General features: G+C 33.9%; 1 protein-coding gene across 2 annotated transcripts in view; it reads left to right on the forward strand.

Annotated features, from left to right (window-relative positions):
• LOC114333078 (serine protease gd-like) overlaps positions 1–25,294 on the forward strand; it is a 57,158-nt gene extending 31,864 nt beyond the window's left edge. For both annotated transcript variants that reach the window (XM_028282903.2, XM_028282902.2), the window contains exons 7-8: positions 16,214–16,429; positions 24,967–25,294. In XM_028282903.2, coding sequence (XP_028138704.2) covers positions 16,214–16,429; positions 24,967–25,175 — 425 coding nt within the window. In that variant the 3' untranslated portion in view covers positions 25,176–25,294. The remainder of the gene's footprint in view (positions 1–16,213; positions 16,430–24,966) is intronic.
• The last annotated feature ends 2,522 nt before the right edge of the window (positions 25,295–27,816 follow it).

Genomic DNA, 27,816 nt, shown 5'->3' on the forward strand with positions numbered 1-27,816 from the left:
AACATTAATTATAAACAATATTAGTTGGTCAAAGCTGTGGTATATATTTTTACCTTAAATATACTTACGTTTTAAATACTGAATTTAAGTTTTTTTAATGTTCCGTAATATCTAATTATAAATAATCTATTATAATCTTAGCGCCATCTACACGATTATTGTCAAAGTATCCGAAGTAAGAAATTGATATTTTATCAATAGAACGTCAAAATGATTAGAAAAATCTTTAAAAAATCGATTACAATTTAATTACTTTTTTGCGTTGTAAATATTAAGCGATAACAATTAAATAATAAATTTAAAAATTACCGGTAAAAGTTGAATTAGTAACCGCTAGGAGCGACACCAGCGAAGCTCAGAGCCAATACGCTCTGAGCTTCGCTGGTGTCGCTCCTAGCGGTTACTAATTCAACTTTTACCGGTAATTTTTAAATTTATTATTTAATTGTTATCGCTTAATATTTACAACGCAAAAAAGTAATTAAATTGTAATCGATTTTTTTAAGATTTTTCTAATCATTTTGACGTTCTATTGATAAAATATCAATTTCTTACTTCGGATACTTTGACAATCATCGTGTAGATGGCGCTAAGATTATAATAGATTATTTATAATTAGATATTACGGAACATTAAAAAAACTTAAATTCAGTATTTAAAACGTAAGTATATTTAAGGTAAAAATATATACCACAGCTTTGACCAACTAATATTGTTTATAATTAATGTTTTTAATTTTAATTTTAAATTAATCACTTTGACATTTATGTCAAATTTCCGGTAAACGTTTACAAACTTGTCACTACTGGCGTTCGCGAATTTGTAAATATCCCCTCTACGTACGAGCTCACAGCGTATACTATTTTCTAGCATTATTATTAGTGTGACCAACTAGCCCGAAAAATCCGGGACATGGCCCGAATTACGAAGTCGTATCCCGGCGTCCCGGACAAGGCTTCCGGGCCATCCGAATTTTCAACTTTTTGGTAAAATTCTATTTTGAAATTTTGAATACGCTATTCTTCTAAGAACTCACATGAAACTGACTTGGTGGGACGAAAAAATTTATGGTGGGTCACCGTCATTATTATATAGCAAATTTCATTGCAAGACAAATTGTATATTTTAAGAAACAAGCAATGTAAACAATGAATATATTTTGTTCGTTGGAGTCAATTTAAAATATTAATGGATTTATTTTTAAAGATTTCCTTCTCATTTTTAAGTAAATTTAATCGTTCGACAAATATGATAGTAAGAAGTAATCAGCATAATGATGTTCTGAAGCTGTTTTCTTGTGGCATGTTTGACAATTATTTTTTTGATGGGATTAAGCCACAATTGGTTGTAATGATAATTACATTTTTATATTCACCTAAATTTATATTTACATAGAAATCCAACATCGGCTGTTTTACTAATTTTTCTTTTTTTGAGAACGATTTCCCGATTGGAAGTTGAAACATCAAAAACTAACAAAAATGTAATAAATGTAGTAATGAAACAAAGACTTACTCACAATCATTTAATTATACTTTGACGACCGGTTTCGATCTCTACATTATTCAGATCATCTTCAGGTCGGCGTTACAAGTAGTTAAATGATGCCGTTACAAGGGATGCGTTGCCACTTAGTTGTTAACATGTTAATACGTCCAACTTATGCTAATAGCGTTGATTGATAAATACGGAAAGATACGAAACCCTATGCATTATTTTGTTGTCTTTAAACCTGCCCGTATAGTGGCGCGCCTAGCTTAAATTTGTTGGAACTAGCCTTAGAGGGAAGTGTAAAATTCTCCCTACTCAAGGAACTAGCCAAGAACACGCGGTTATTTCACGTGGCCCGTATTCAAAATTTTAACGCAGCAGTCACTATCATATTAATCTGTATTAATTTTTTTTTGTTTTTGTTTCTGCAAAAATGTTGAAAATATAAATTGACTATAGAGTTTTTTTCACTACTCTTGACCTCACAAGTAAATACTTTTCGAGTTATTTGCGAGTGAATATATTCATTTCTCAAAAAATAGTACGTTTTTAGACGGATTTTCGCAAATAACTAAAAAAGGAAGTATTTCACCAAAAAAACATTCATAGCAAAAATACAGCTTATCAAAAAGTGAAAAAAATGTTTTATATAAATATGACATATTATGAAGTCGTAGACCCAGTAAAAGCAGAGTTATAGCTAATGAAAAGTAGGTCCTTATTATTTGTCAAATTCAAAATTGAATATTTCTACATGAAATAACCAAAAAATTAAGAACTTTTCGGGGAAAACTCATCATAACTTTTTTAAAAAGTTTAAAATAAGCTTGCGCACAAAATAAGCTTTTGCGCACAAAATAAAGTTGATCCTTTTTTTTGTAAAAAATATCTAAAAATCACCTCCTAATTAGCATCTCAAATGAAATTAATCAGTAGCGCTTCATAAGTTACTTTACGTATGTATGCTTATTATAGAGGATCTGTAAGTTTCATCGGTTCATAGTGCTTATTTTTGAAAGGCTGTAGTTAAAAGGGCTTCAATGAGTCACTAATCACGAGTATATGCAAATTCGGAACAGCCATATCTTAACCAATTTTTGTATTACAGAAAAACAAAATATTCAGAAAACCAAAACCTTTAAATTTTGGGATATTTCGTATCACAAGTTATTTAAAAAAAGGCATTTTTTTTCAAAATAAAAAAATACTGTAAAACTAAATTTACGATGAAATTTACAGATCATGTGTATTATAAACAATACATAAGTAAAGTCACTTGTGAAGCGGTAACAATAATTTGATTTTATTCGTCTTGAGGGGCCAAACGAAAAACACAAACTACTTTTTTTCTTTTTAAATCGTGTGCTGTTGTGATTTATAGCAAATTTATAGCATCTCTTTCGAAATAAAAATTTTATGCAAGTTCCCTTTTAGAGGGTGATTTTCACGCTTTTTTAAAACTATTTTTACAAAAAAGGACCAACTTTATTTTCAGCGTAACGTGCTTACTTTATGCTAGAAACATTTTTAAAAACAAAAACAAAGCTTTTTAAACACTTTAAAAAAGTTGCGATGAGTTAGCAAATTGAAAGCATCTCTTTCGAAATAAAAATGTTATGCAAGTTCCCTTTTAGAGGGTGATTTTCATGCTTTTTTAAAACTATCTTTTACAAAAAAGGACCAACTTTATTTTCAGGGTAACGTGCTTACTTTAATGCTAGAAACTTTTTTAAAAACAAAAACAAAGCTTTTTTAAAGAAATGTGTTTTATTTTTTGGTTATTTCACGTTGAAATATTCGATTTGGAATTTGACGAATAAGAACTTACTTTTTTAGCTACAACTCTGCTTCTACGAGTATAAAGATTTTATACAGAAATTTTTTTTTAATTTTTTATAAAGTATATTTTTATTGAATACCTTTTTCGATAAAATACTTACTAGTTGTGTTATTTGCGTAAAACCGTCTAAAAACGTGTATTTTTTGTTAAAAAACGAACATATTCACTCTCAATTAACTCGAAAAGTATTAGCTTAGTCAAAAAACTGAATGGAATAAAACTTGCTACAATTAATCAGTTTATCCACTTGATAGATACTAGATAGTATTAGGGCCGGTTGTTCGAACGCTAATCAATAATGATCATTATCAAATATTTAATTACTGTCACCAAAACTATCAATGTCAACTTTGTTTGGGTTGCTGAAAACATAATTAATTACAATTATGAGATTTATTATTAATTATATTAATAATTATTGTTATATTAATTGATTATAGACTCCACAGACTTTTTAACAACCCAAACAAAGTTGACATTGACAGTAATTAATTATTTGATAATGATCATTGTTGATTAGCGTTCGAACAACCGGGCCTAAGACTTATTGATATTATAGCTACCTAGCCTTATACAAAGTGGATTTAGAAAGTCCACATCTACATTAGACAACCTAGTGGATATTGAATCTGTAATTCATGGGTAATTTGGATGTGATAAAGTATGTTTGGCTTATGGCTATCTTTTATTATATTGTATAACGCGTGCCATTTGGGGATTAGATATAAGAATTCTATTAAGTTGGTCAATTCCAGGAAACATAAAATTTATTAGTAATTTCCTATATAGACGAAACTTATTCGAATAAATAACGTCCTTTTAGACTCAAAAATCCAATTAAACGACATTCCTCAATGGTCTACTCGTTGCACTTTTCCTTATTGCAATCAATGACATCGCTAAATCACTTAACCCACTAGTCATTTAGAAATTAGAGAATTGGTCAAACACTACTGGCCTAGAATTTTCTCCCACTAAAACGAAAACAATAATCTTCAGTAAAACTCCAAAGAAGCACATTATACTACCAAAAATCTACCTAAAGAATTTCTTCTTCTACTTTTTCTTTTATATAGGCAGTACTGCCTGTTTTTCTTCAACGGTGCCTTACATTCTGTCCCTAAATTGTCATTCCATCTTTTCCTTGGGCATCCTATACTTCTTCGGCCTAACGGTGACTTGTCCCTGGCTATTCTTATTATCCTTGATTCAGACATCCTGCTTATGTGTTGATTCCACTCTTCTTTTCTATTCTTTACCCAGGTATTTATATTGTCTACCCCACATATGCATCTGATTTCCTCACTTCTTACCCTGTCCCGTAGTCCTTTTCCAGCAATCCTTCTTAAAATCTTCATTTTGTTGGTATCCAGACATCTTTGTATTTTGCTTGCATCTGGTCTTGTTTCGGCAGTGTAAGTCATAACTGGTCTAATAACTTCAGTCAAATGACTTATATATTCGGTCCTTTGATTCCACTCTAAGGTATTTGTTTTTCCAAATTGTGTCGTTTAGGCATCCGGCCGTTCTACTGGCTTTAATTATTAGTCTTTAACCTCTTCTTCGATATTATTGTCGGCTGATAGATTATTTCCCAGGTATTTACTTTTATTGTCTAAGTCCAATTGGCATCTTATTGGTTCTTTGGATATTACTAAGCTTTTTGTTTTTGGGCTGATATTTTCATATTCATTTCTTTTGCGCTAATGTTGAATTCGTGCAGTAATCTTTGTAGGTCGTCTTCGCACTCTGCTACTAACACGGTGTCATCAGCGTAACAGAGTATTTTTATCTCTTTATCGCCCATTTTTTACCCTCTTTTTTCTTCACTTGTTTTATCATTGCATCCAGCGTTATGTTTAACAGTAGAGGGCTTAGTGAATCTCCTTGCTTGATTCCTGTGTTTGCTTCTATATGGGTTCTGTTATTATTCCATTGACTTCATTTCTATTTTATTTCGTACATAAAGGTTTTCTATCAGTTTTATAATATCCAGTGGTAAATTGTTGTCATATAGTAGGTGTATCACGTCTTTTAATTGTATTCTATCAAACGCTTTCTCTAGGTATATAAAACAGAAAAACCCTCGCTTGTTATACTCTAATGATTTCTCCGCTATTTGTTTTATCACAAAAACTGCATCGTTATGATCTTCCCCTTCTAAATCCTTGTTGTTCAACCGATATATTTATGCACGCCATTATTTTCTTCATCAGTATTTTTGTTGGGAGTTTCAGTATAGTGCTCCGTAAATTAATCCCTCTATAATTACTGGGGTCTGCCCTATCACTTTTCTTAAATAACGCTATCATCTAAGTGGTACTCTATTCTTCTGGAATTCTTCCTGTATTTATTATTTTACTTATCAGGATATTCAGTTCTTTGTGAAGTCTCTCTCCTCCGTATTTTAAAAGTTCATTAGCTATTCCATCTTTCCCTGGTGCTTTTCGATTTTTCATCTGTTTTAAGGCGTTCGTTATCTTCCTCTTTAATTTCTGTTTGCTCATCCGATTCTAATCCTGGTTTTCCAGTTCTTCATGATTAGCTGTTTGATACAGGTTTTCTAGGTAAGTTGTCCATGTATTTGTATCAATATGTTTTACTTCTACTATCAATTCCTTCATCTCTGCTGTTTGACCTCTTATCATTTTCCACATTTCCTTTTGCATCCCGTATAAGTCGTGCTCCATCTCTTTTGAAAATGCTTACCAGTGTTCTGTTTTCTTCCTTTTTACTATTGAGTTTAACTCATTTCAAACTCTTTTATATTCTTCACATATGTTTGTCTCGTTCTTTTGAATTTGTATTCTAGCTAGATTTTCTTTTTTTTTGGCATTTTATTTTTATTTCTTCACAGATCCATGGGGTGTTCTCCTTTTCTTTCGTATATGTTTACTTATCTTACGATCTGCAAATGCGTCCGTTGCTGCCATTTTGATATTATCTCTAATCTTCCTCCAAATTTCTTCTATGTCTTCATCTGGTGTTATGTAGTTTTCGTTCAGTACTTTTTGCAGTCTTCTCTGGTATAAATCTCGTGTTGACAAGTCTTGTAGCTGTTTTACCTTTATTCTTGTCTCACATTCAATAGGGTCTTTTTTCCTGTTTTTTTTTAGATGTAAAGTGGAACCCCGTTAACTCGGATTAATTGGGACCGCGGCCGATCCGGGTTATCGAAAATCCGGGTTAGCCGGAGAAAATGGTAAAAATTAATAAAATATGGTATGCTTACAGATAAACTCCGTTATAATTGTCACACAGGCACTGGTAAACCACGTTCGCATTCCACACAAAACCACACATACAAAGCGTCGTCAAAAGTCTCATTCTTAGCTTTATTAGCTTTGCACCGATTAAACTTTCTTTTGTTATCATTTTGAAAAAAAAAATTCTTCGATTTTAGTTCTATTTTTCTTCCAATCCGATACTGTAGATGTACCGACACCATAATATAATGCTGCAAGATTCACCTTTATCAATTCTACTTAATGCTTCTAGTTTCTTTTCCATTGTCACTACAACATTTTTACGTTTTGTTGCCCTTATAGACAAAAGACACACAAACACAAAATCTGAATAAATTTACGAACGATTACAAAACGGAAGCGAACAATAATACGACTTTACTACACATAATACCGTCTCTGATGTTATGTTATTTAATAAAAGTGATGACTAGGACCATTGTTAAAAAAATAATTTTAATAGTCTTTTCTAAACAATGCTAACACAGACAGTTTCAAAAAAATAAAGGATAATACAGGTGCATGTTGTTTTCGACAATGAATGTGGTGTACCATGAGTCATTTTTACTATGTTATATGTAGTTCAATCCGGTTCCATTATCTCTCAAATATTATATTACATAGAGTTGGTACAAAACCTCGTGAACCTTGAAAATGCGTATGTATAAACGAAATAAAATGAAGCCAAAAACATACGACTATTTTATTTGCTGCGAATTGCGCGACAGGGTCCCATCTGCACCCTGATTGCCCTGATATTTTCAGTAATGTCGGATTCATCAATCGTTTCGTTCGTATATTGACGTCACCAAATGAATGAATTAGGTTTACGAGATTTTGTAACAGCAATACATTTTTATTGTTGAAATGTTTGTCTGATAAAAATCGGTCCGGGTTAGCCGGAGTTCCGGGTTATCGGGGGCCGACTTATCGGGGTTCCACTGTATTCTGATTTTTCCAAGTACTAGGTTGTGATCACTTCCGATATTAGCTGCACTTAAAAATCTTATGTCTAGTACTTGAGAATGATGGATGTTTCTGTTTGTCAATATATAATCAATATCGGATCTGTGTGCTCTTGTATTTTTGAATGTATATTTTTCTTGATCTTTGTGTCTGAAGAACGTATTGTTTATTCGAAATTCGTTCTGAGAGCAAAAGTTAATAAGTAGTTCCTAAAGAGTTTACAATAAATTATTCATAATTGATTAACTTCTTGGGAATAAAACTGGATAATCGTCTATCTTGGTAAGACAATATACACTCACTCCGCTCAACTTAATGAAAAATATCTCTCATAAACAATGGGATGTCGACGTCCAAACTCTTATGACTGTTTACTGAAATTTTGGTTTCAACCTGAGATACAGTCGGAAAAATGAAAGAATACCCATGAACGAACATATAAAACACGCTGTATTTTCCTGTCATCATGTCGCAAAGAAAATTGCCCAGCGCAAGTACATGTAATAATAATTATTACATGTACCTGTGCTGGCCAATTTTTTGTGTGACACGGTGACAGGAAAATACAGCGTGTTTTTTATGTTCGTTCATGGGTATTCTTTCATTTTTTCTACTGTACAATACGCTAAAGTGTTACGTTTGGCTTGTTCTCTTGTATGTAATAAAAGCATGGATAATAAAGGCCAGCTCCACTAACAAACTTGAAGTCTTTGAAATGAGGTGCCTGCACCGAATGCTTAAAATATCATGGACATATTGCGAGGAGAACGATATACTTGTCGGCAACTGGAACTCGAAGGAAATATAGAGGGTAAGAGAGGTCTAGAAAAAGATGTCATGGCTGAATTAATATTCGCCAAATGATATTAATGAAATTACTCTTAATAGAATAATGTAATCGTGACTATCTAATATCTCACCTGACAATACAATGCACGGTGGACGTCTACGCAGAAATACACGGCACCTTTAAGAAGTAAAGTTAATAATAAATAATTCAATAATTATACTTGGTCACTATTTTCCCCCTAACTCGGAAAATATCAACGGCACGAAAAAACTTGGAAGAAATTGTTGGAAATCGCGATTGCAACCATTCATGAGTCCTTACCATTTTTCTCTCGAAGAGTTTAAAGTGGCCGAGCGGGTTACTAAGTCAATTTCATTTAAGTAAATACGTTTGCAATATCTCCAAACAAAATATACAATTATCAGAAGAGACTGTAATTAACGAAAATAACTACCTATTTTTTTATCGAGAATATGAGGCAAATAAGAAATGTACAATATCTAAAATCACCGAGTGAGTATTTTTCTCGTTAAATAAATTTTTTATTAAATAAATTATATTATTATACATATATATTATATAAAATTATTAAATAAACTTTAGAATATTTAATGATTTGTTTCAAGAATTCAAATTAGAAGACAAATTACAACTACAAAACTATTCTTGCTAATTTAAAAACGAGTTTAGAAAGTAATACATAGGTACACTCCAATAATTATTTTAAAGATTGCCATTGTTATCGTTGAATGAGAACTCAAATTTAAATGCATCAAAAGAATTAAATAATTTTTATTTTAATCCGATCGACCCGACCGACCCCAAATTCCGATAACCAAAGCTACCTGAATACGTCTCATCGTTGTCTCAGGTAAATTCAATCTCGCACCTAGAAAGCTGCTAACGCCATCTATTTCTAAAACCACTGGTGTCGTACATAAACGCTCATTTAGTTTCGTATCTTCCAGTATATTTATCAGTCAACGCTAATAGGTTAGCTGGGAGAGGTATAGGGCAAACAGACATGTTACGTAGGTCAAAACACAGTAAATTTTTTGAAATTTGAATGGATCCTGAAGGAAGATGCGTGCTGTGAAACAAAGGATGTTGTGTTAGACAGGAGAAAGACAATGCTCGAGTGGATGTGTTTTAAATGTAGCTAAGTTTGAAATAACTTTATTGTAGACTCTTGTACTAATGTGATGGTCTTTGCTCGTTGTTTTGCGATATGGGCAGAGGTCAAAGTATGGGAAATGACAAATATGGGAAATTAAAATGTCTTGTTCCCGGTCAAAGGACTAAGGGATGTCACAAATTTAATAAAATTGTAGGTGCCAAACACTTTGAAATATATGAAATGTATAGAAATTATAAGAAGGCTAATTAGATGAAAAAATAGTAAAAAAGTTGTCAAAAGAGAGTGGTTTAGAAACTGTAAAAAGTAAAAAATTGTAAAAGGATCAGAAAAAGGCAAGGGTTATTTTGTTTGAGTTATTGTGTGATGGAATATGTTCAGAGAGAAAGTTAATGGTAGGGTGTAGACACTTACTTGAGAATAGTTTTAAAAAATAAATAAATAAATTAACACATAACACATAGGATTTTAAAAACACACAGACATAACAATAATTGGTAAAAATTTTTTGAAAGGAGGTAGCACTACATTTCCCCAATTCAGTAAATAACTAATTTTTATTTTTTAATTAAAGTCTGGTTTTTCTGTTATTGAGAGGGGAGGGGGCCCCCTACAATACAATTCTACAATAAAGTTATTTCAAACTTAGCTACATTTAAAACACATCCACTCGAGCATTGTCTTTCTCCTGTCTAACACAACATCCTTTGTTTCACAGCACGCATCTTCCTTCAGGATCCATTCAAATTTCGAAAAATTTACTGTGTTTTGACCTACGTAACATGTCTGTTTGCCCTATACCTCTCCCAGCTAACCTATTAGCATAAGTTGGACGTAATAACATGTTAACAACTAAGTGGCAACGCATCCCTTGTAACGGCATCATTTAACTACTTGTAACGCCGACCTGAAGATGATCTGAATAATGTAGAAATCGAAACCGGTCGTCAAAGTATAATTAAATGATTGTGAGTAAGTCTTTGTTTCATTACTACATTTAATATGGACTCACATATGCAACCCATTCAATATTTAAAAATGTAATAATTACCATTACAACCAATTGTGGCTTAATCCCATAAAAATATCATTGTCAACATAAAAATGTTAAATAACACTGGTCAACAAAAAAAAATTAAAAAAAATGAACAGACACTCTGATGGGTGTTCTTTACTAATTTTGGGTCGCTGAACTCGAATATGACCTCCGTTTTTTTCCATCACCCTCCATTTTTCCGCTCCCCCCTATTCTTGCCAAAATAGTGGTGAAATAGGTAAATTTCGTTTAATTTGCTCATTTCGCCGCGATAAATGCCAACTTATAGATTAAAATTACAGTAAAATAATGATTAAGATTATGCCCAACGATAAACATAATTGGGGATCCGAGGGGGCGAAAAAAGGGGAAGAAAGGGGTATTTTTCTGAAAAAAACGTAAAAAATCAGCATTTTTCAGTATTTTTTTTGGAAAAAAAGCGACATTACAGGCCTTTTGCCATTTTTTACACCTTCCCAATACCCCTCTTGAACCGCCTTGCATCATCATATCTCTCTTTTTCACCCTCCCCCCCTTAAAGCCCCCTCGTTCTTCAACAAGAAAAAAAAACATAAATGTGGATGTACAAAAAAAAAAGAAGTTACCTATTTATTTGAAACAAACTCTTATGTGGTTTTGATTGTATCTGAGAATTATGACAAAAATATGATTAGACAAGGTGGAGGGGGAGAAAAAGTATTGAAATTAATCATAAGGCTAAGCAATCAAAAAGTCTGAAAAAAAAACATACCTGCATCTACTTGGAAATTTTTCTCCTTTTGTAAGCGTCCTCCGGTGTTTCTCGAATTTGAGTCCAACAGTAGTCCGCCAACATACTAGGGTTCCATTTTCCAGCGTATCTCTTCTCCATTTGGGCAATCTGCTGATGAAATCTTTCACCATGCTCGTCCGAAACGGCTCCACAATTTTCCGGGAAAAAACTCAGGTGGGAGTGGAGAAAATGGACTTTCAATGACATATTGCAACCTAAAGCCTTGTAAGATTTAAGTAGCTCATCAATTCGTTGTTGATAGTCATCTGACCTTTTGTTTCCAAGAACATTGCGACAAACAAAAACAAAAGACTCCCAGGCTCTTTTCTCTTTTCTTGACAAACTGTTGGAGAAAGCATCGTCATCAAATAACTGTTTAATCTGGGGTCCCACAAATACGCCTTCTTTGATTTTGGCATCACTTATATGCGGAAATTTTTGCTTCAGGTATAAGAATCCTTTACCATCCCTATTTAGAGCCTTAACGAATTGTTTAAAAAGGCCCAGCTTAATGTGAAGTGGAGGTATAATGATTTTTTTTTGTCTACTAAGGCACCAAAAGCGATGTTTTTACAACCGGGAATATCATTCACGCGCAAGGGCCAGTCTTTTCGCACATAATGTTGATCTTTAGCACGGCTGTCCCATTCACAAAGAAAGCAACAAAATTTAGTGTATCCAGCTTGCAATCCAGTTAATATTGCCACTACTTTGAGGTCAGCACAAACATTCCATTGATGATGATCGTAACTAATTTTTTCCAAAATTTTTCTTAGATTGTCATATGTTTCCTTCATACTGGTTGCATAGGCAACAGGGACCGATGGTAGATCATTTCCATTATTAAGTAAAACCGCTTTTAAACTAGTTTTTGAGGAATCAATGAAAAGTCTCCAGTTTTCAGATACGTATGGTATTTTTAGCTCAGTCATTAGTCCTGCAATGTTGTTACAGCTAATTAAATCTTCATTGAGAAAAAAGAAATGAAGGCGGAATTTCTTTTTCTGAAAAACGTAATATTGACATCTTTCTGCAGGAGATTTTTCTGCTGAAGTCGTGAACCAAGAAGCTCAGCTTTTATTTTAGGCAGGTCTAAATCGCGAACTAAGTCGTTCAATTCCTCCTGAGTAAAAAGTTGTGGTTCGTTCGAACCGTTAGGCGTGTAGTCTCCATCTTGGCTCCCATGTGAGGTCTCCTCTTCCAGTGGTGACGCATTCTGTTCAGTTGCTGATTCTTCATCATCTAGGGTGTAGTTTACGGGTGGTATGGGAACAGGCAGCATATTACTATGTTCCACGGGTCTAATTGCCGAAGGGATATTCGGATAAGTGATGGTACGTTTCGATTTTCGCGAAAATCCAGATATTTTCGTCATACAAAAATAACAGTCCTCGGCATGAGAAGTGGGCTCACGCCAGACCATTGGTACAGCGAAGGACATCGGACGTGATTTCCCACGTAACCACGAACTTAAGTTAGTGTAACAACTATTGCAACATAATTTTGGGGCCCATGGCTTGTCTTGATCCCCGACTTTACAACCGAAATAATGCTCATAAGCTTTTCGAACCATCTTATTTAAAGGTCTCCTTTGATTCTTAAAAGTTACTTCTCCACAAATATAACAGAAAGAATTCACATCATTCTTACAAAAACGCGGCATTGTAAGTCCAAAAACTTTACAACGAAATGTACTTGAAGCACAAAAAAAAAACACGTGTGCTAAACGCAAACACCTCACTTTTAAAAACTTCGAGACAGTCTGTCTCGAACAACACGCTCACTGCAACTGACAGGTGCTTGCTTGCGAATTCAAGTAGTGTAAAAGAGAGAAGGGGGGTGAAAAAGAGAGACAGAAAGGTGCAAAGGGTAGTGGGAAGTTGTAAAAAATGGCAAAAGACCTGTAATGTCGCTTTTTTTCCAAAAAAAAAATACTCAAAAATGCTGATTTTTTACGTTTTTTTCAGAAAAATACCCCTTTCTTCCCCTTTTTTCGCCCCCTCGGATCCCCTATTATGTTTATCGTTGGGCATAATCTTAATCATTATTTTACTGTAATTTTAATCTATAAGTTGGCATTTATCGCGGCGAAATGAGCAAATTAAACGAAATTTACCTATTTCACCACTATTTTGGCAAGAATAGAGGGGAGCGGAAAAATGAAGGGTGATGGAAAAAAACGGAGGTCATATTCAAGTTCAGCGACCCAAAATTAGTTAAGAACACCCATCAGAGTGTCTGTTCATTTTTCCATGTTGACCAGTGTAATCAATAAAACCACGATATTAAGTTTCTATATTAAAAAATGGCCCGATTTTCATTGAAAAGTCCCGGATTTCAGGTATTTTTTAGGCCTTGTCCCGGATTGGACTGAATTGGATTTGCTCACACTAATTATCACCTACAAAATACATATTTGAAGTATTTTCTTTTTTTCCTGTAACGATAAAGGGAAGGCCACGTGATTTAAGCGCTTATAATATGAATAACTGTGAATGATCTTCCCGCTTTTAAATATATTTTTTCTACAAACGTGTTAAAAATGCAATTTTTAGCACTCCATAGGAACCTTAAAAATGTCACTTTAATGCACTGCACTTAAAAGTGAAATATCAAATTTTGAAAGCAAACGTCAAAATATTTATATTTCATTTATTAACATTAATATTAATAGTACAATTTGCGCAATTTGAAAAATGAATTTCTTGCACTGCAGTTTTACAATTTTCCATGGTTAAAAAATGCTTCAAAACTTCCGTAAACAATTAAGTCAACAATGGTTGCTAAGGTCCGTAATATACGAGGCAATTTAAAACTATCTGCTTTCAATGTAAATTTAATTTTTTTTTGGGTTTTTTGGGTAGGTTTTTAAATTTAATTTCTCTACAACCGTGTTAAAAATGCAATTTTTAGCACTCCATACGAGCATTAAAAATAATGCAATTTTTAGCACTCCATACGAGCGTTAAAAAATGCTACTTTAAGGCACTAGTGTTTTAAAAATTTTAAGGCACTGCAGTAGTTCGTATTCACCGTATAGGCAATTTTGATGTAATGTTAAAAAAATATAAACATGGAATGTCAGTCAAGTTCAAGTAAAAGTTTTTGTAGACATTAAATAAAATTAATTTTTAATTAGAACTAGAACGATACTATAATGTTATATTTTTATTAAAAAGGAATATGAATATTTGTTAGAATTAAAAAAAAAACAAAACTTCCGTCTTCAATTCAAAATTTATAGGTCTACTTTTTAGCTCTAAAAGAGCAAAAGTCTTTTATTGCACCGTCAATGTCTATCGCATCACATACCTCTTACTCAATAGACAAAATAGCCAAATTAGTTAGTCTTAGAGTACTCATTGTCGATGTTAAATAATTTTTTTCTACAACCGTATTAAAAATGCAATTTTTAGCACTCCATACGAGCTTTAAAAATGCTACTTTAAGGCACTAGTGCTTTAAAAATTTTAAGGCACTGCAGTTCGTATTGACCGTATAGGCAATTTTGATGTTATGTCAAAAAAATATAAAAATGGAATGTCAGTCAAGTTCAAGTAAAGGTTTTTTAGATATTGTCCTGTAATTACGTTTGTAGAAAAAATATTGTATGATATGCGTGTTAAGAAGTACATTTTTAAGGCACTCATGTGAATTGCAGAACTCGCTTCGCTCATTCTGCAAACTTTCACATGCGTGCCTTAAACGTGTACTTTTAACACTTATATCATAAATAACTATTAAACTGTATTATTGAATTTTTACCACGTTTGTAGAAAAAATATTGTATGATATACGTGTTAAAAGTACATTTTTAAGGCACTCATGTGAATCATGCGTGCCTTAAAATTGTACTTATAACACTTATATCATAAATAACTATAAAATTCATTTCCTGTACCTTATAGTCAACATATTATTTATACGGTATTATACAGTGCGTCCACGGATGGGGTGCCCAAGAGGAAGAACTTTTTTATTTTCAATTTTAGCGAAAAATGTCGTTCTTGATAAAAAGTTTTGCTTGTTCTAAAACCCCATAAAACGAAATAAAATTCAAGTTTTTCAAAACCTGCTTAATTTTGTAGCCAATTTTGTGTAAATCCCTATAAATTTTTGCACCAAGTTCGAAATCTTAATAATAATCTAGTGTTGCTAAGCTACAAATCTTGTGTTGGTAATCTGATTAAATATTATCACCAAATTACTTGTATCACCAATATGCCTTTCCCTACCCTACGTATATATAGTGGTATCAAAATATGTCATGTATAAGTTGTGTATTTACATGCCGATACAAGGAATGATTGGTAAAGTCTGCACTATCATACCTTCTTGACCAATTTCTGCTAATAGGGAAAACTTATTTTAATATTAGCAGAACTTAAGGGCATAGCCGCAAAATCTTGGCTCCAATGGTTTTCAAATGCATTCATTTTTTTCGAATCCTAAGAAAACTAATAAATATTTTTAAAAAATTTAAACGCAGGATGAAAGATTGGATTACTACCGAGGGCCGGAATTCCCTTAGAACACACAAAAAGTTTATTTTGAATGAGATATTTAAAATTAAAAATCACACTAAACTTTCTCTTTATTATTCACCCCGGTAATTTATTAAAATAAACATTATAGAATTTTTCAGGGATTTTGAGCCCTCGGTAATAACGCAGTCTTTTATTCTGCGTTTAAATGTATTTAAAATATTTATTAGTTTTCTCATGATTCAAAAAAATGAATGCATTTGAAAAGCATTGAAGTCGTGATTTTGTGCCTATGCCCTTAATTAAAACTTAGCAAATAAGTAAGTATTTGCTAATAGGGAATACTTTTATTTTATTATCTTTATTTTTAACTTATTCACACGAGTTGATGTTCGATTAGTAGTCAGCTAAGGTAACACTTTATAATATTTTCATGTTTTAATTTATATTTCAGACCGTCCAGTCCAATTTTCCAATGTTTTAACTCCAGTATGTCTATGGAAAGGCAACACAGATCTCTATTCTCTGATCAATAAAACGGGAGTTATATCAGACTTTAGTCACGCATTAAAGTCAAAACAACCGGAAATTACCATTATCGGTCAAGTCGAATGCCAGGAAACTACCCTGGGATTCCAGGACCTTCCGTCTGAGAAAACATTCTGCACAAGTAAGTAATTTAGGTAAAAATGATGAATTTTGTAACATAGATGTCAAAAAGTTAATAATAATAATAATAAGGAGATTCACGGAGATTCGTTGAGTCCTCTGTGGTTCTGTCTAGCTATGAACCCACTATCTCAGCTATTGAACTCCACAGATGCAGGTTTTAGCATCAAAAATAACAACAATGTGGTGGCGAAGCTTAATCATTTATTGTACATGGATGATTTGAAATTAATGGCTTCCACTCGAAACCAACTCGACGAGATGCTAAAAACTGTAGAAACTTTTTCTAATGATATTAGTATGCACTTCGGACTAGACAAGTGCTGTATTTTAAATATAGTCAGAGGAAAAGTACAGCCCGGAGGATTCGATATGCAAAATGGCCAGAACATCGAGGCCATGGGTGAAAACGATATGTATAAATATCTTGGAGTAAAGCAAGCACGGAAAATTGACCATAAACAAATGAAAATAGAGATAACTACTGAGTTTATACAAAGGGTAAAACAGCTGCTTCGCTCACACCTTAACAGTAGAAATTTGTTTAAGGCACTAAACACCTACGCATGTTCCGCGCTTAGCTATTCATTTGGCATTGTTAAGTGGACTAAAACGGACATAGAAAACCTTCAGCGAAAAGTAAGAACGCACCTCACAAAAGCACAAAAACACCATCCCAAAAGTGCAGTAGAAAGAACGACATTACCACGGAATTTAGGAGGAAGAGGACTTATGGATATAGGTGAGCAATTAGACAAACAAATTGCTAACTTAAGAACTTATTTTCAGATGCAGGCTGAGACATCTACTCTACATTGCGCTATCTGCGCAGTAGATGACACAACACCGATCAAACTGAGGGAACCAGAAATGCGCATAAACCATCTCACAAAAGACGAAAAAATGCGCACCTGGATGGGTAAACCTCTGCATGGGCGACATCCCAATGAGGTCAGCCAAGACTATGTCGACAATACAGCGTCGAACTATTAGTTGACATCAGGAAAGATGTTCACTGAAACGGAGAGGGTTCATTACTGGCCATTCAGGATCAGGTTATACCAACCAGAAATTACCTGAAATATATCGTCAAAGATCCTCAGGTTCAAAACGACAGATGCCGATATGGATGTCAAGCCCAAGAAACCATCCAACATCTTACAGGGGGCTGCCAGGCATTTGCTGCAACTGAGTACAAGGAACGGCATGACGCAGTGGGAAAAATCCTTCATCAGGAGATAGCTATCAAGCTGGGACTTCTCCAAACCGACCATCTCCCATATTATCAATACGTCCCTGAGAGTATGCTTGAGGATGGCAACTACAAGCTATACTGGGACCGCACTGTGCTTACGGAGACAATGGAGAATGCAAAGTACCCAGACGATACCGATTATTATGTCTACTGCTGGAGTCATTCCGAAAACCCTCCTCGAAAGCATAAAAAAGCTGGGTCTTAATGAGCATCTTTATAAGACCATGCAGAAAGCAGTACTACTCGCAACGGTCAGATGTGTACGAAAATTTTTGGGAGATACACCTGCATACCAAGTCACCTAGGGCTCGATAACACGGAAAGAGTTCCACCAGAGCTCAATCCTTTTGATTCCGTAGGTATCTGGGATGAGTCAATTTTCCCCTTAGAGGGAGTGTGAGCCGTATGGCTAAATCTGGATAATAATACATTAGGTACAGGCCACTACAGGCCTAAGACACCCTAGGCTCGGCCCACAAGCTATATTAACAATATTTTTACATTAACCGCCACGCTACTAGACACACGGTTACTTTGAGCTAATACAGTCTTGGACCCTTCACTTGTTGCACTGTTTAATTTTATGTCTAGAACGTTCAGGAATAAACAAAACCATGGATGAGACAGGTCTGCAAGTAGATCAATGTGCGGATAGAGAGGAATGGCGAACGGGTATCGGAAGACGGAGAACGTTGTAAACCGATAACATATATATTATATCTACGTCTAGAACGTCAGAAAATGTATAGAAATCAATCTCTCTCTTCAATCCTGACCCCCCGGAGGGAGTGTAGTGGTCGACGTGACGTCGTGTATTGTCCGTCTCCAAAGATCTCTGTCTCTGGTCATTTCTTTTAACTCATGCATAGTCTTTTGCATATTCCTGTAATCTGATCGATCCATCTTGTTGGGGATCTTCCTCGTGATCTTTGGCCTTCCACCTTTCCTTGTATAATGAGTCTTTCCATGTTTTCTGTGTTGGCTCTCATAATATGTCCAAAGTATTTTAATTATTGTAGATGGACTTTACTGGACAGCCGTTGGCAAACTTTTAGCTCTCTTAAAATCGAATTATCTGTTGTATGGTCGGTCCAAGGAATTCGTAGCATTCGTCTCCAACAGAACATTTCAGTGGCGTCTATCTTTCTTCTTTCCGAATTTCTCAGGGTCCAAGATTAACATCCGTAAGTCAGTATTGGGAATACTAAGCAGTTGATCAACCTCATCTTTAACGCTCTTGAAATTTAACATATTTATTATTATTTATTTTCCATATTGTGGTCATTTTTGCTGTGGCGACTTTTGCTAGATCACATCTACGTTTTATTTCTTCCTGTAGTGACCCTGTGTTTGTGATTAATGATCCCAGATATAAGTATGAGCTCACAACCTCAAACCGATCAATTGTGGTTATATGTGGATGATTGTTATGTATTCTATCTACTATCATAATATTTGTCTTTGATATGTTTAATTGCAGACCAAATATTTGACTTTCGTTTTCAACCAGTCGTATAAGATCAATCAGCTTTGCTTGACTATTTGCAAGAGGGCTGTGTCATCTGCGAAACGTAGGTTGTTTATTTTATGACCATTTATTGAGATGCCTTTTTCCCATCCTTCAAGTGCTCTTCTCATAATATGCTCTCCATTTATATTGAATAATTGTGGAGAGAGTATACATCCCTGTCTGACACCCCGATCTGGATGAAATTCGTTTGAAACTGTGTCAAGCACTTTAACTGATCCAGTAGTGTGTTCGTATAGTTCAGTTATAAGCGAAATAAGGTGTTGGGGTACGCCCACTTCTTTTAGTATTTGCCATATGTGTCTCCACTTGACTCGGTCGAACGCCTTACGATAATCTATAAAGCATATGTACAGTGGAATATTGAATTCCCTACATTTTTCGATTATCTGTCTTATATTTAACAGGTGTTCTCTAGTACCTCTACCTTTGGTAAATCCAGTTTGCTCTTGTGGAATTTCTCTTTGAAGGAATGTTTTTAGTCTCTCGTTGATTATATGTAGCAGTATTTTACTGGCATGTGATATAAGAGAAATAGTTCCATAATTGTCGCATTTATGGAAGCTGCCTTTTTTATGAATTGTAGTTATTATAGATTTTGTCCAGTCTTCAGGCCATTGTTTTGAATGACATATTTGGTTACAGAGTAGATGAAGTAATTTTACGCAAGTTTCTTCTGTGGCTTTGAGCATTTCTGCTGTTATCATATCTGGACCTGGTGCTTTATTATATTTGAGCTTACTGGTCGCGAGTCTTACTTCATTTTCAAGTATATCAGGTTCTTCTTCCACCTCGTCAGAGATTTGGTTAACAAGTTCTTGGCGTTGATCATCTTTACATAGGTCCCTGCAATAATATGATCTCCATGTCTCTGCTATATCTTCTCTTTTTGTTCTCAGAGCTCCAGTGTTGTCTTCAATGGCCCAAGTTCTGGCTTTAAAGTCTCTTGTTAAGCGTATTTTTCTAAATAGATCTCTCGGCTGATTATTCTGATCATGTCTCTCAATTTTTTTGCATATACCCTGGTAGTACTGGTTTTTGTGTATCTTGCATCTTCGTTTTATTTCTCTATCGAGGTTTCTTAAACTAGTTTTTTCCCTTTCTCTATGCACGCCACTTTGAAAATCTACGCCACAATAAACATAGAAAGTTGACAGTTTATAGAATAGTTGTTTTTGAAGTTTATATTTGAAGTTTACGGTTGCCATTGTGTTAAAGTTGTAAGTTATAAAGTATTGTAATATTGTTGGTGTTTGAATAAAGCTTTTTTTTAAACAGAGTAACAATACTATAAATTAATGTATTGTTTGTACGGAAAAACAATTACTTTGAATAGTTTCATGACGTTATATGACATTACAGACATGAAAGTCACAGGTGAGAACGGGCCGGATTAGCCCAAGCCTAGAAATTACGTAACCGTGTGTCTACTAGCGTAGTGCTTACTGTATATACAGAGTGGATGAAAATAATAAAGCTACTACCAAAGCTTTCTATTGCTCTTATGAATTAAAATCCATTATATATGGCATTGGAGCACAAATTAGTCAAACCGCGTTTGAGTAGGTATCAAGAAAGTGATATATCGATATCACTTAACTCAACTCGGGCTGATACAAATTAAAACTCGAAAGGCCAACTAACTTCTCCAAAATCTTCGCCACTTCAGTGACAGCTTACAGAGGCGCCATCTCTTTTGATGGCCGTAACGTAGATTTTTAATAAAATGGTTTCCTGTCCTCTGCGCCATTGAAATGTGCAAACAGAATAAAGTTTCTAGCAAAGCTTGTTATTGCTCTTATGAATTAAAAGCCATTATAGACTCATGGCTGGAGGTCAAAAATCGTCGTCATAAGTAATATGGAGTTTGTCCTGTGAAATGCGTCCATTATATATTGATAATTGTTCAGAAAAATGTTCAGATGTCCTCTCTGTTCCGCTATCACTAATGATGCGTTCATCTTTTAATGCACACTCTTTGCCTTTAATTTGGAAAAGTGCTTCGGTGACACCTATATTTAAAAAAGGGAATAAGTTAGATCCTAATAATTACAGACCAATAAGCCTTACACCTGTTATTTGTAAAGTTATGGAATCAATTATTACAGAGTGTCTTTCAGAATTTTTACTTCGAGAAAAAATTATTCCTCTACAACAACATGGCTTTGTGAAAAGTCGATCAACCATGACTAATTTACTGTGGTGTGTTAATGAGTGGACAGCAGCATTAGATAAAAAACGACCTGTGGATATAATATATTTAGACTTTGCAAAAGCATTTGATCGAGTACCAAGAAGAAAATTGATGTATAAACTAGAACATTTTGGCATTCGCGGACAACTTCTTGAGTGGATTAATGATTTTTTAACAAATCGGGAGTTTTGTGTTAGAGTTGGCAAGTCGCTGTCATCTAAAAAAAACGGTTTTAAGTGGTGTTCCACAAGGATCTGTTTTGGGTCCACTTCTATTTGTGTTGTATGCTAGTGATCTTGAATCTCATATCAAATCTAGGAAAGCTTTCTACGCAGACGATACAAAAATATTTGCTGACCCACTCTTGAATGGGAAAGACTTACAAAGTGACTTAGATTCGATCTTCAAGTGGTGTTCGGATTGGATGTTACCTCTAAATAGAGATAAGTGTGTGGTTTTACATTTGGGAAAAAATAACCCTCGTTTGTCTTACTCGATAGACGGGCATTTACTGGATACTGTGGAATCATATAGTGACCTTGGTGTAACAATTACTGAAAATTTGAGTTGGTCGGAGCATATTTCAAACGTTACTAAAAAAGCGAATAGTAAGCTATACCTACTTAGTAAGACTTTTACAAAAATATCATTTTCGGGTTCTATTCGTTTATATAAAACTTATGTCCGACCCCTACTGGAGTACTGTGGAACGGTTTGGTGCCCAGAATTAGTGCGCGATAGAACTCTTCTCGAAAATATTCAAAAGAAGGCCACCAGACTATGTTTCAAACGAAGAAGGCCAGATTACCAACAAAGACTTTCTTTAGCCGGGTTATCAACTTTTGAAGCTCGTCGACTTCGTGGTGACTTAATTATCACCTTTCGAATTTTAAAGTATGGATATGGAGATTTGCAACACTTGTTTATTTTAGACGATCACAGCAGACTACGTGGACATAGTTTGAAAGTGAAGAAGGAACCCTTTTCGTCGATAAAGCGCCAACATTTTCTGTGTAATCGCATTTTTAATATATGGAACAGTCTCCCAACGGAAATTATAAATTCTCCATCTATTAATGTTTTCAAAAACCAACTAGACAGTTATTTGTTTGTAAACTGATCAGTGTTGTGCACAATCTATTAGTCTATAGTTTATTTGCGAAGCTAATTTTTGTAATGTGGGTACTATTTCATTTTTCTTGTAAATGGGCTTATGGGTCTCCATGACCCCAGCCCTTATTTCTATGTAATAATAATAATAATAATAATAATAATTATGATCCCTTGCAGGCTAACACCTCAGTGGATACATGAAGTAGAAATAATAGTAGGGGAGGAAGGTATGCTAAATTTTCAGTTACTCGAGCGTTATGGGGACCTATTGGGTTGTGAATATTAGGTCCTAAAACCAAAAAAGTTAAGTAATGTTTTCTATTTAAGTGAGGACTTCCATTTTTTAATTTAATTTTCCATTTCCAACAACCGTTTTTCCGATTAAAGCTCCATCTATCCATAATTCGAAAAAATGTCTCGAATAAAAGTTACTTATTTTTACGTAATAAATCCAAATCTACAATAAAAAATCGAGGCTCCTATTTAATATTTTAAAGTAACCCCCTAATACACCTCCGTGGGGGGTCGTGTTTAGTGTCACTCGATAGATTTTTCAAAAATATTGAATACGTGTATCTTGCAGTTTTTCGATCTGACGTTTATTTCGCGAAATGTCGCGGGGTTTTATTTAAAATTTTCAATTTACCCCCACCCCTATTCGTGGGGGTCGTGTTTGGTATCATTTGATAGATTTTTTAAAAATATTGAATACGTATTTTTTAGTTTTTCGATCTGACGTTTATTTCTCTGATTATTCGCTTTTTTCTTGTGAAATTTTGTTACTCCCATTTCCTTACGCACCGCTCAAACCCTCAGATTTTTGAAATATGCACTGTTATGCATGTACTTCACTTACAATTTGTTAATCTGACGATTTCGAGTTTTTCTAAGGACAGATTTTTTTTTCGGATCCCTCTTAACGAACTCCCCTGTATTAAGATGCAATATATGGTAGAAGTACATTTACAGCGTACAAGGTTTCTCCCCATGTCATAATCTGACGCTCTCGACTAACTGCAAAAAATCCCCGCTTGGGCTCCCCTACCATAAGGGGTGAAGTGGAAAATTAATGCAGTCACTGGTTGTCGGAAGGTTTTCACCTCCGATTTGGTTGAACCTCCATCTATTTGCATGAAAATTAGTGAGTAATTAGGGGATACCTCAAGAAAGAAAAGTGTTGAAAAGAGACATGGTGCCAACTTGCGCTTTTACGCTGGGGGTGGATGCCACCCGTTCTAGGGGGTGAAAATTATTTTATTAAAAATAAACCCACAAATCGATAGAGAGACAAATTTTAAGTAAAATTTGTTACATCAAGTTATTAAAATAAATCATTATTTTTTGAGTTATTAAAGATCAAAGATTTGAATTTTTCGTGACAAAAATGCATGGTGTAAAGCCGTTTTTCATAAATAATTCAAAAACTTTAAGTTTAACGAAAAGTTACCATTACCAAAATTAAAGATAATAAAAAATTAAATAGTACTCAAATCTAAGTATTCAAGCTTAAATAATGGGAAAACGGCTTTTAATTTATAGAGATATATTATACAAAATGGGGCAAAGAAAACAGTCCACCTCGATATTTGGCAGTATTTATTAGATTTTAAGGAAATAACGAAACAGGTCGATTTTTGATCTAAGGGGACACATTTTTATGGTACATACATTTGTCATTTGTCAACCCCCTTCCTTCCACTTCCCCACCCTTTATTTTTAAATTGGAGTCGTGTGCTAGCTCATTTAAAAGACTGTTCAATTCTCTATTCAGTAATATGAACATTAACATAATTATTTATACAGAGTGTCCAAGAAAAAAATATTTTAATTAAATTAATTGACACAAAACGAAGAATGTATGTAATTTATTTAATTAAAAATACATTCTACTGCTATCACAAAATGAAAAAAAATGTTTTTTGATAAATAAATGTTGATTTTCGTTTAATTTCAATGTTCAAGCTGCCAGTCATCTGCCTCTTGGTAGGTTGAATATTGAATTTAAGCGAAAAACAATATTTATTTGTCAAATAAACATTTTTCTCTGTTTTCTGTCAGTAGTAGAATGTATTTTGAGTTAAATAAGTTGCATGCATTCTTCTTTTTGCGACAATTAATTTAATTCAAAATAATTTTTCTTGGACACCCTGTATAAATAATTGTGTCAATGTTATTATTACTGAATAGAGAATTAAATAACCTTTCAAATGAGGTAGCACACGACCCCTATTCCCTATTTAAAAATAAGGGGTGAGGGAAATGGAAGGGAGGGAGTTGACAAATGACAGATGTATATACCGTAAAAATGTGCCCCCCTTAGATCCAAAATCGACCTGTTTCTTCATTTCCTTAAAATCTAATAAATACATACTGCCAAATATCGAGGTGGACTGTTTTCTTTGGCCCACTTTGTATATATAAAGATTATTATAATATTTTTTCATTTAGAACGCCGCGGAGAAACACCACTTACTGGTCCCTGCAGTGGAGACATTGGTGCAGGATTCATCATATCCAGGGACGGAGCATACTATTTAAGAGGTATAGCGTCGGCTATTCCCGACGATAAACACGGAATATGTGATGTGTCAAACACGTACTCAGTGTTTTGTGACGTTGCCAAATTCTCGTATTGGATAAAATCCCACATGACGTAAATGAGTGTAGTCTAAATAAACTGTGATCTTTAAACTGGATACTTTGGTGGACATTCAATATTTACAGGCTGTTTGTTGAGTTTTTGCTAGTTTTTATAAGAAATAAAGTTGTAATAGAACGTGTCGTTCTTGTACTCCTGTGTTACCTGTATACCTAAATGAAGCATTATTTTGCATTGTTTATGAGGAAATGATGGCCATGTAAAAATAAATTGTATGATGTAGCAAATATATATTAATATTATATTTGCCTCAGTGCCGGATTTAGGGTACCTACTTGCGGCCCTAGGCCAAATTACCCCGAGCGGCCCCCGATAACTTCACGATTATGTAATTAAAGCACAAAGACTTAATAATAATAGTAATAATTAAAACTTTTATTTTAATTTTACTTTTTAAATTTCGTAATATAAAGTATAACATAAATGAATAGAAATGCCTCTAATGTTCTATTTGAATACTGACATAAGTAGGTTGAAATGTATTCACAAATTAAATAATCTTGGTTTGCAAATTTGGCTAAAACCGCAAAACATATTTATAGAAATTTCGAAAAAGGAAATTTATAGAAAGAATTCTATATTTATAGAAGTTTTTGAGTTGTTGGTTTTTTGAAGGATGCTGAAGATCTCTTGGACAGATCACGTGACCAACAACGAGGTACTGAGAAGAATGGAGACTGAGAGAGAACTCCTAAATATTGTAAAAAACTGAAAAACGAGTTATCTAGACATAATTCACACAGGAGAAAGATACAACTTTTTACGACTCATAATGGAAGGGAAAGTGGAAGGAAAACCCAGATAACAATATAAACTCGTTTCAAACTTGCAACAAGTTTGATACATCAAACATGAATGCTTGTTGCAGGTTTGCCATGGCAACTTTGCAAACTTGCAGCAAGGTTAAATCAAACTTGCTAGTTGGTGTGTGACAAACTTGCATGAAGTTTGTTTTTTCAAACTTGATACAAACTTGATATAACAAACTTTCTGAAGGTTTGTTTTTATTTTGTTGCATGAAGTTTGTTTTTTCAAACTTGATACAAACTTGCTTAAGGTTTGTTTTGAGATACTAGCCACAATTTGAATAAAACAATGTGAATAAAAAGTACAATACCATTTTATATAACTATTTATTAATCACTCGACTAAAATACAATCTATTGTATAAAATTATTCATTGGAACTTACATTAAACACCCTAGCTTCAGATTCCGATGCTTGGTTTTGTCTATCAGCTCTGAAACAAATAGAAATTGTTAATAACTCTTGCTGTGTGAACAGAATTAATCTATGTTTAAAAGAGGTAAAAATATGTTAAAGTAACAATTTTACAATAAAACCTAAAATTTATTTATTATATCTATTTTATAATATATAATTTATTTCAAATAGTATGTCAGTACAGTTAGAAGCTACAAAAAAACATAAAAAGACTTACCTCTACCTCAATTCAATGCCACCAGAGTTGGCCAGAGCAAAATGAGTAGGTACTAATCTGTAATGCAGTAAGCATGCAGTTTGGTCTATTAACAATGAAGAAAATAGGCTTCAGCTTAGTAATAATAATTAAGGTAATAGTCTCGGAGAATTGTACGGAAAATTTAAGTTGTAAAAAACTTGAAGAAAAATATCAACATAACCACAACAACAAACTATCACCGCGTACGCGTAGATTATTTTTCCCGTGTTGCCAGCCATCGAGTAATCTTTTTCCCACAACTTACCTTAAAAATTCTCACTTTTATGAAAAAATTCGCTCCTATTTACAAAATCTGCGAAAATATCTTGAATTATTTTCAAATCTTTTGATTTTTTTAAATATTGTGCAATTTGGACTGGAGCAAAAATTCCCTTTTGAGATAACTTTTTCAATTGTATGTTGAAAATTCTCGCAAACACAGAAATTTCCCTACGGGTGGCAACACTTTCGTTGTCGTGGGCGGGACATCAGTCGGGGCGCCGAACGAAAACCGAATCGAAGCGGGCTGTGCAAAGCTAAGCTTGAAGCAAAGTTGCTACAAACTTGAATAATCATCTTTGTCATAACAATATTGCAGAAAACTTGTCACAAACTTGCCTCGCCATATTTGACGCAGCAATGAAAAATCAAAGAAGAATCATATTAATTTCATTAAGAAAGATACTTTGGAACCATCGATAAATTTGGATCCTTTAACACCACCAAGAGTTAGATTAACCAATAACTCAAACAGTCGATATCTTCTAGCAAGATTAAGGGAACCGGATATATTAAAAGCAATTAAGCTACATCTTGCTTTCCTACACGACCAGCCTGCCTCAGTATTTTGTGATGGATATACCAACACCAGTGTGAAACTATTTTTGGCTTCCGAAGGACTACCTACCAAGACTGAGGAACTAAGAAAAATTCTTCTAGAATTTAACGATGCCTATGGAATTGGTCCAGCTGAGGTGGAAGCTGATCTTGTTGCTTATAGGTCCTTTCTAAGTTCAGAAAGAATCATACATCTACAAAAATCAAGGGAATGTCACCGAAATTATTATTCTACTAGCTCTCCAAGACGAAATTTTTAAATAACACGACGTGTTCTGAGGAACTAGAAACCTCGAATAATTTTAGTGATGACAACTTTAGTATGGTTCTGATTAATATT

Source organism: Diabrotica virgifera, chromosome 7, assembly GCF_917563875.1.
Source record: "Diabrotica virgifera virgifera chromosome 7, PGI_DIABVI_V3a".
Taxonomy (NCBI): domain Eukaryota; kingdom Metazoa; phylum Arthropoda; class Insecta; order Coleoptera; family Chrysomelidae; genus Diabrotica; species Diabrotica virgifera.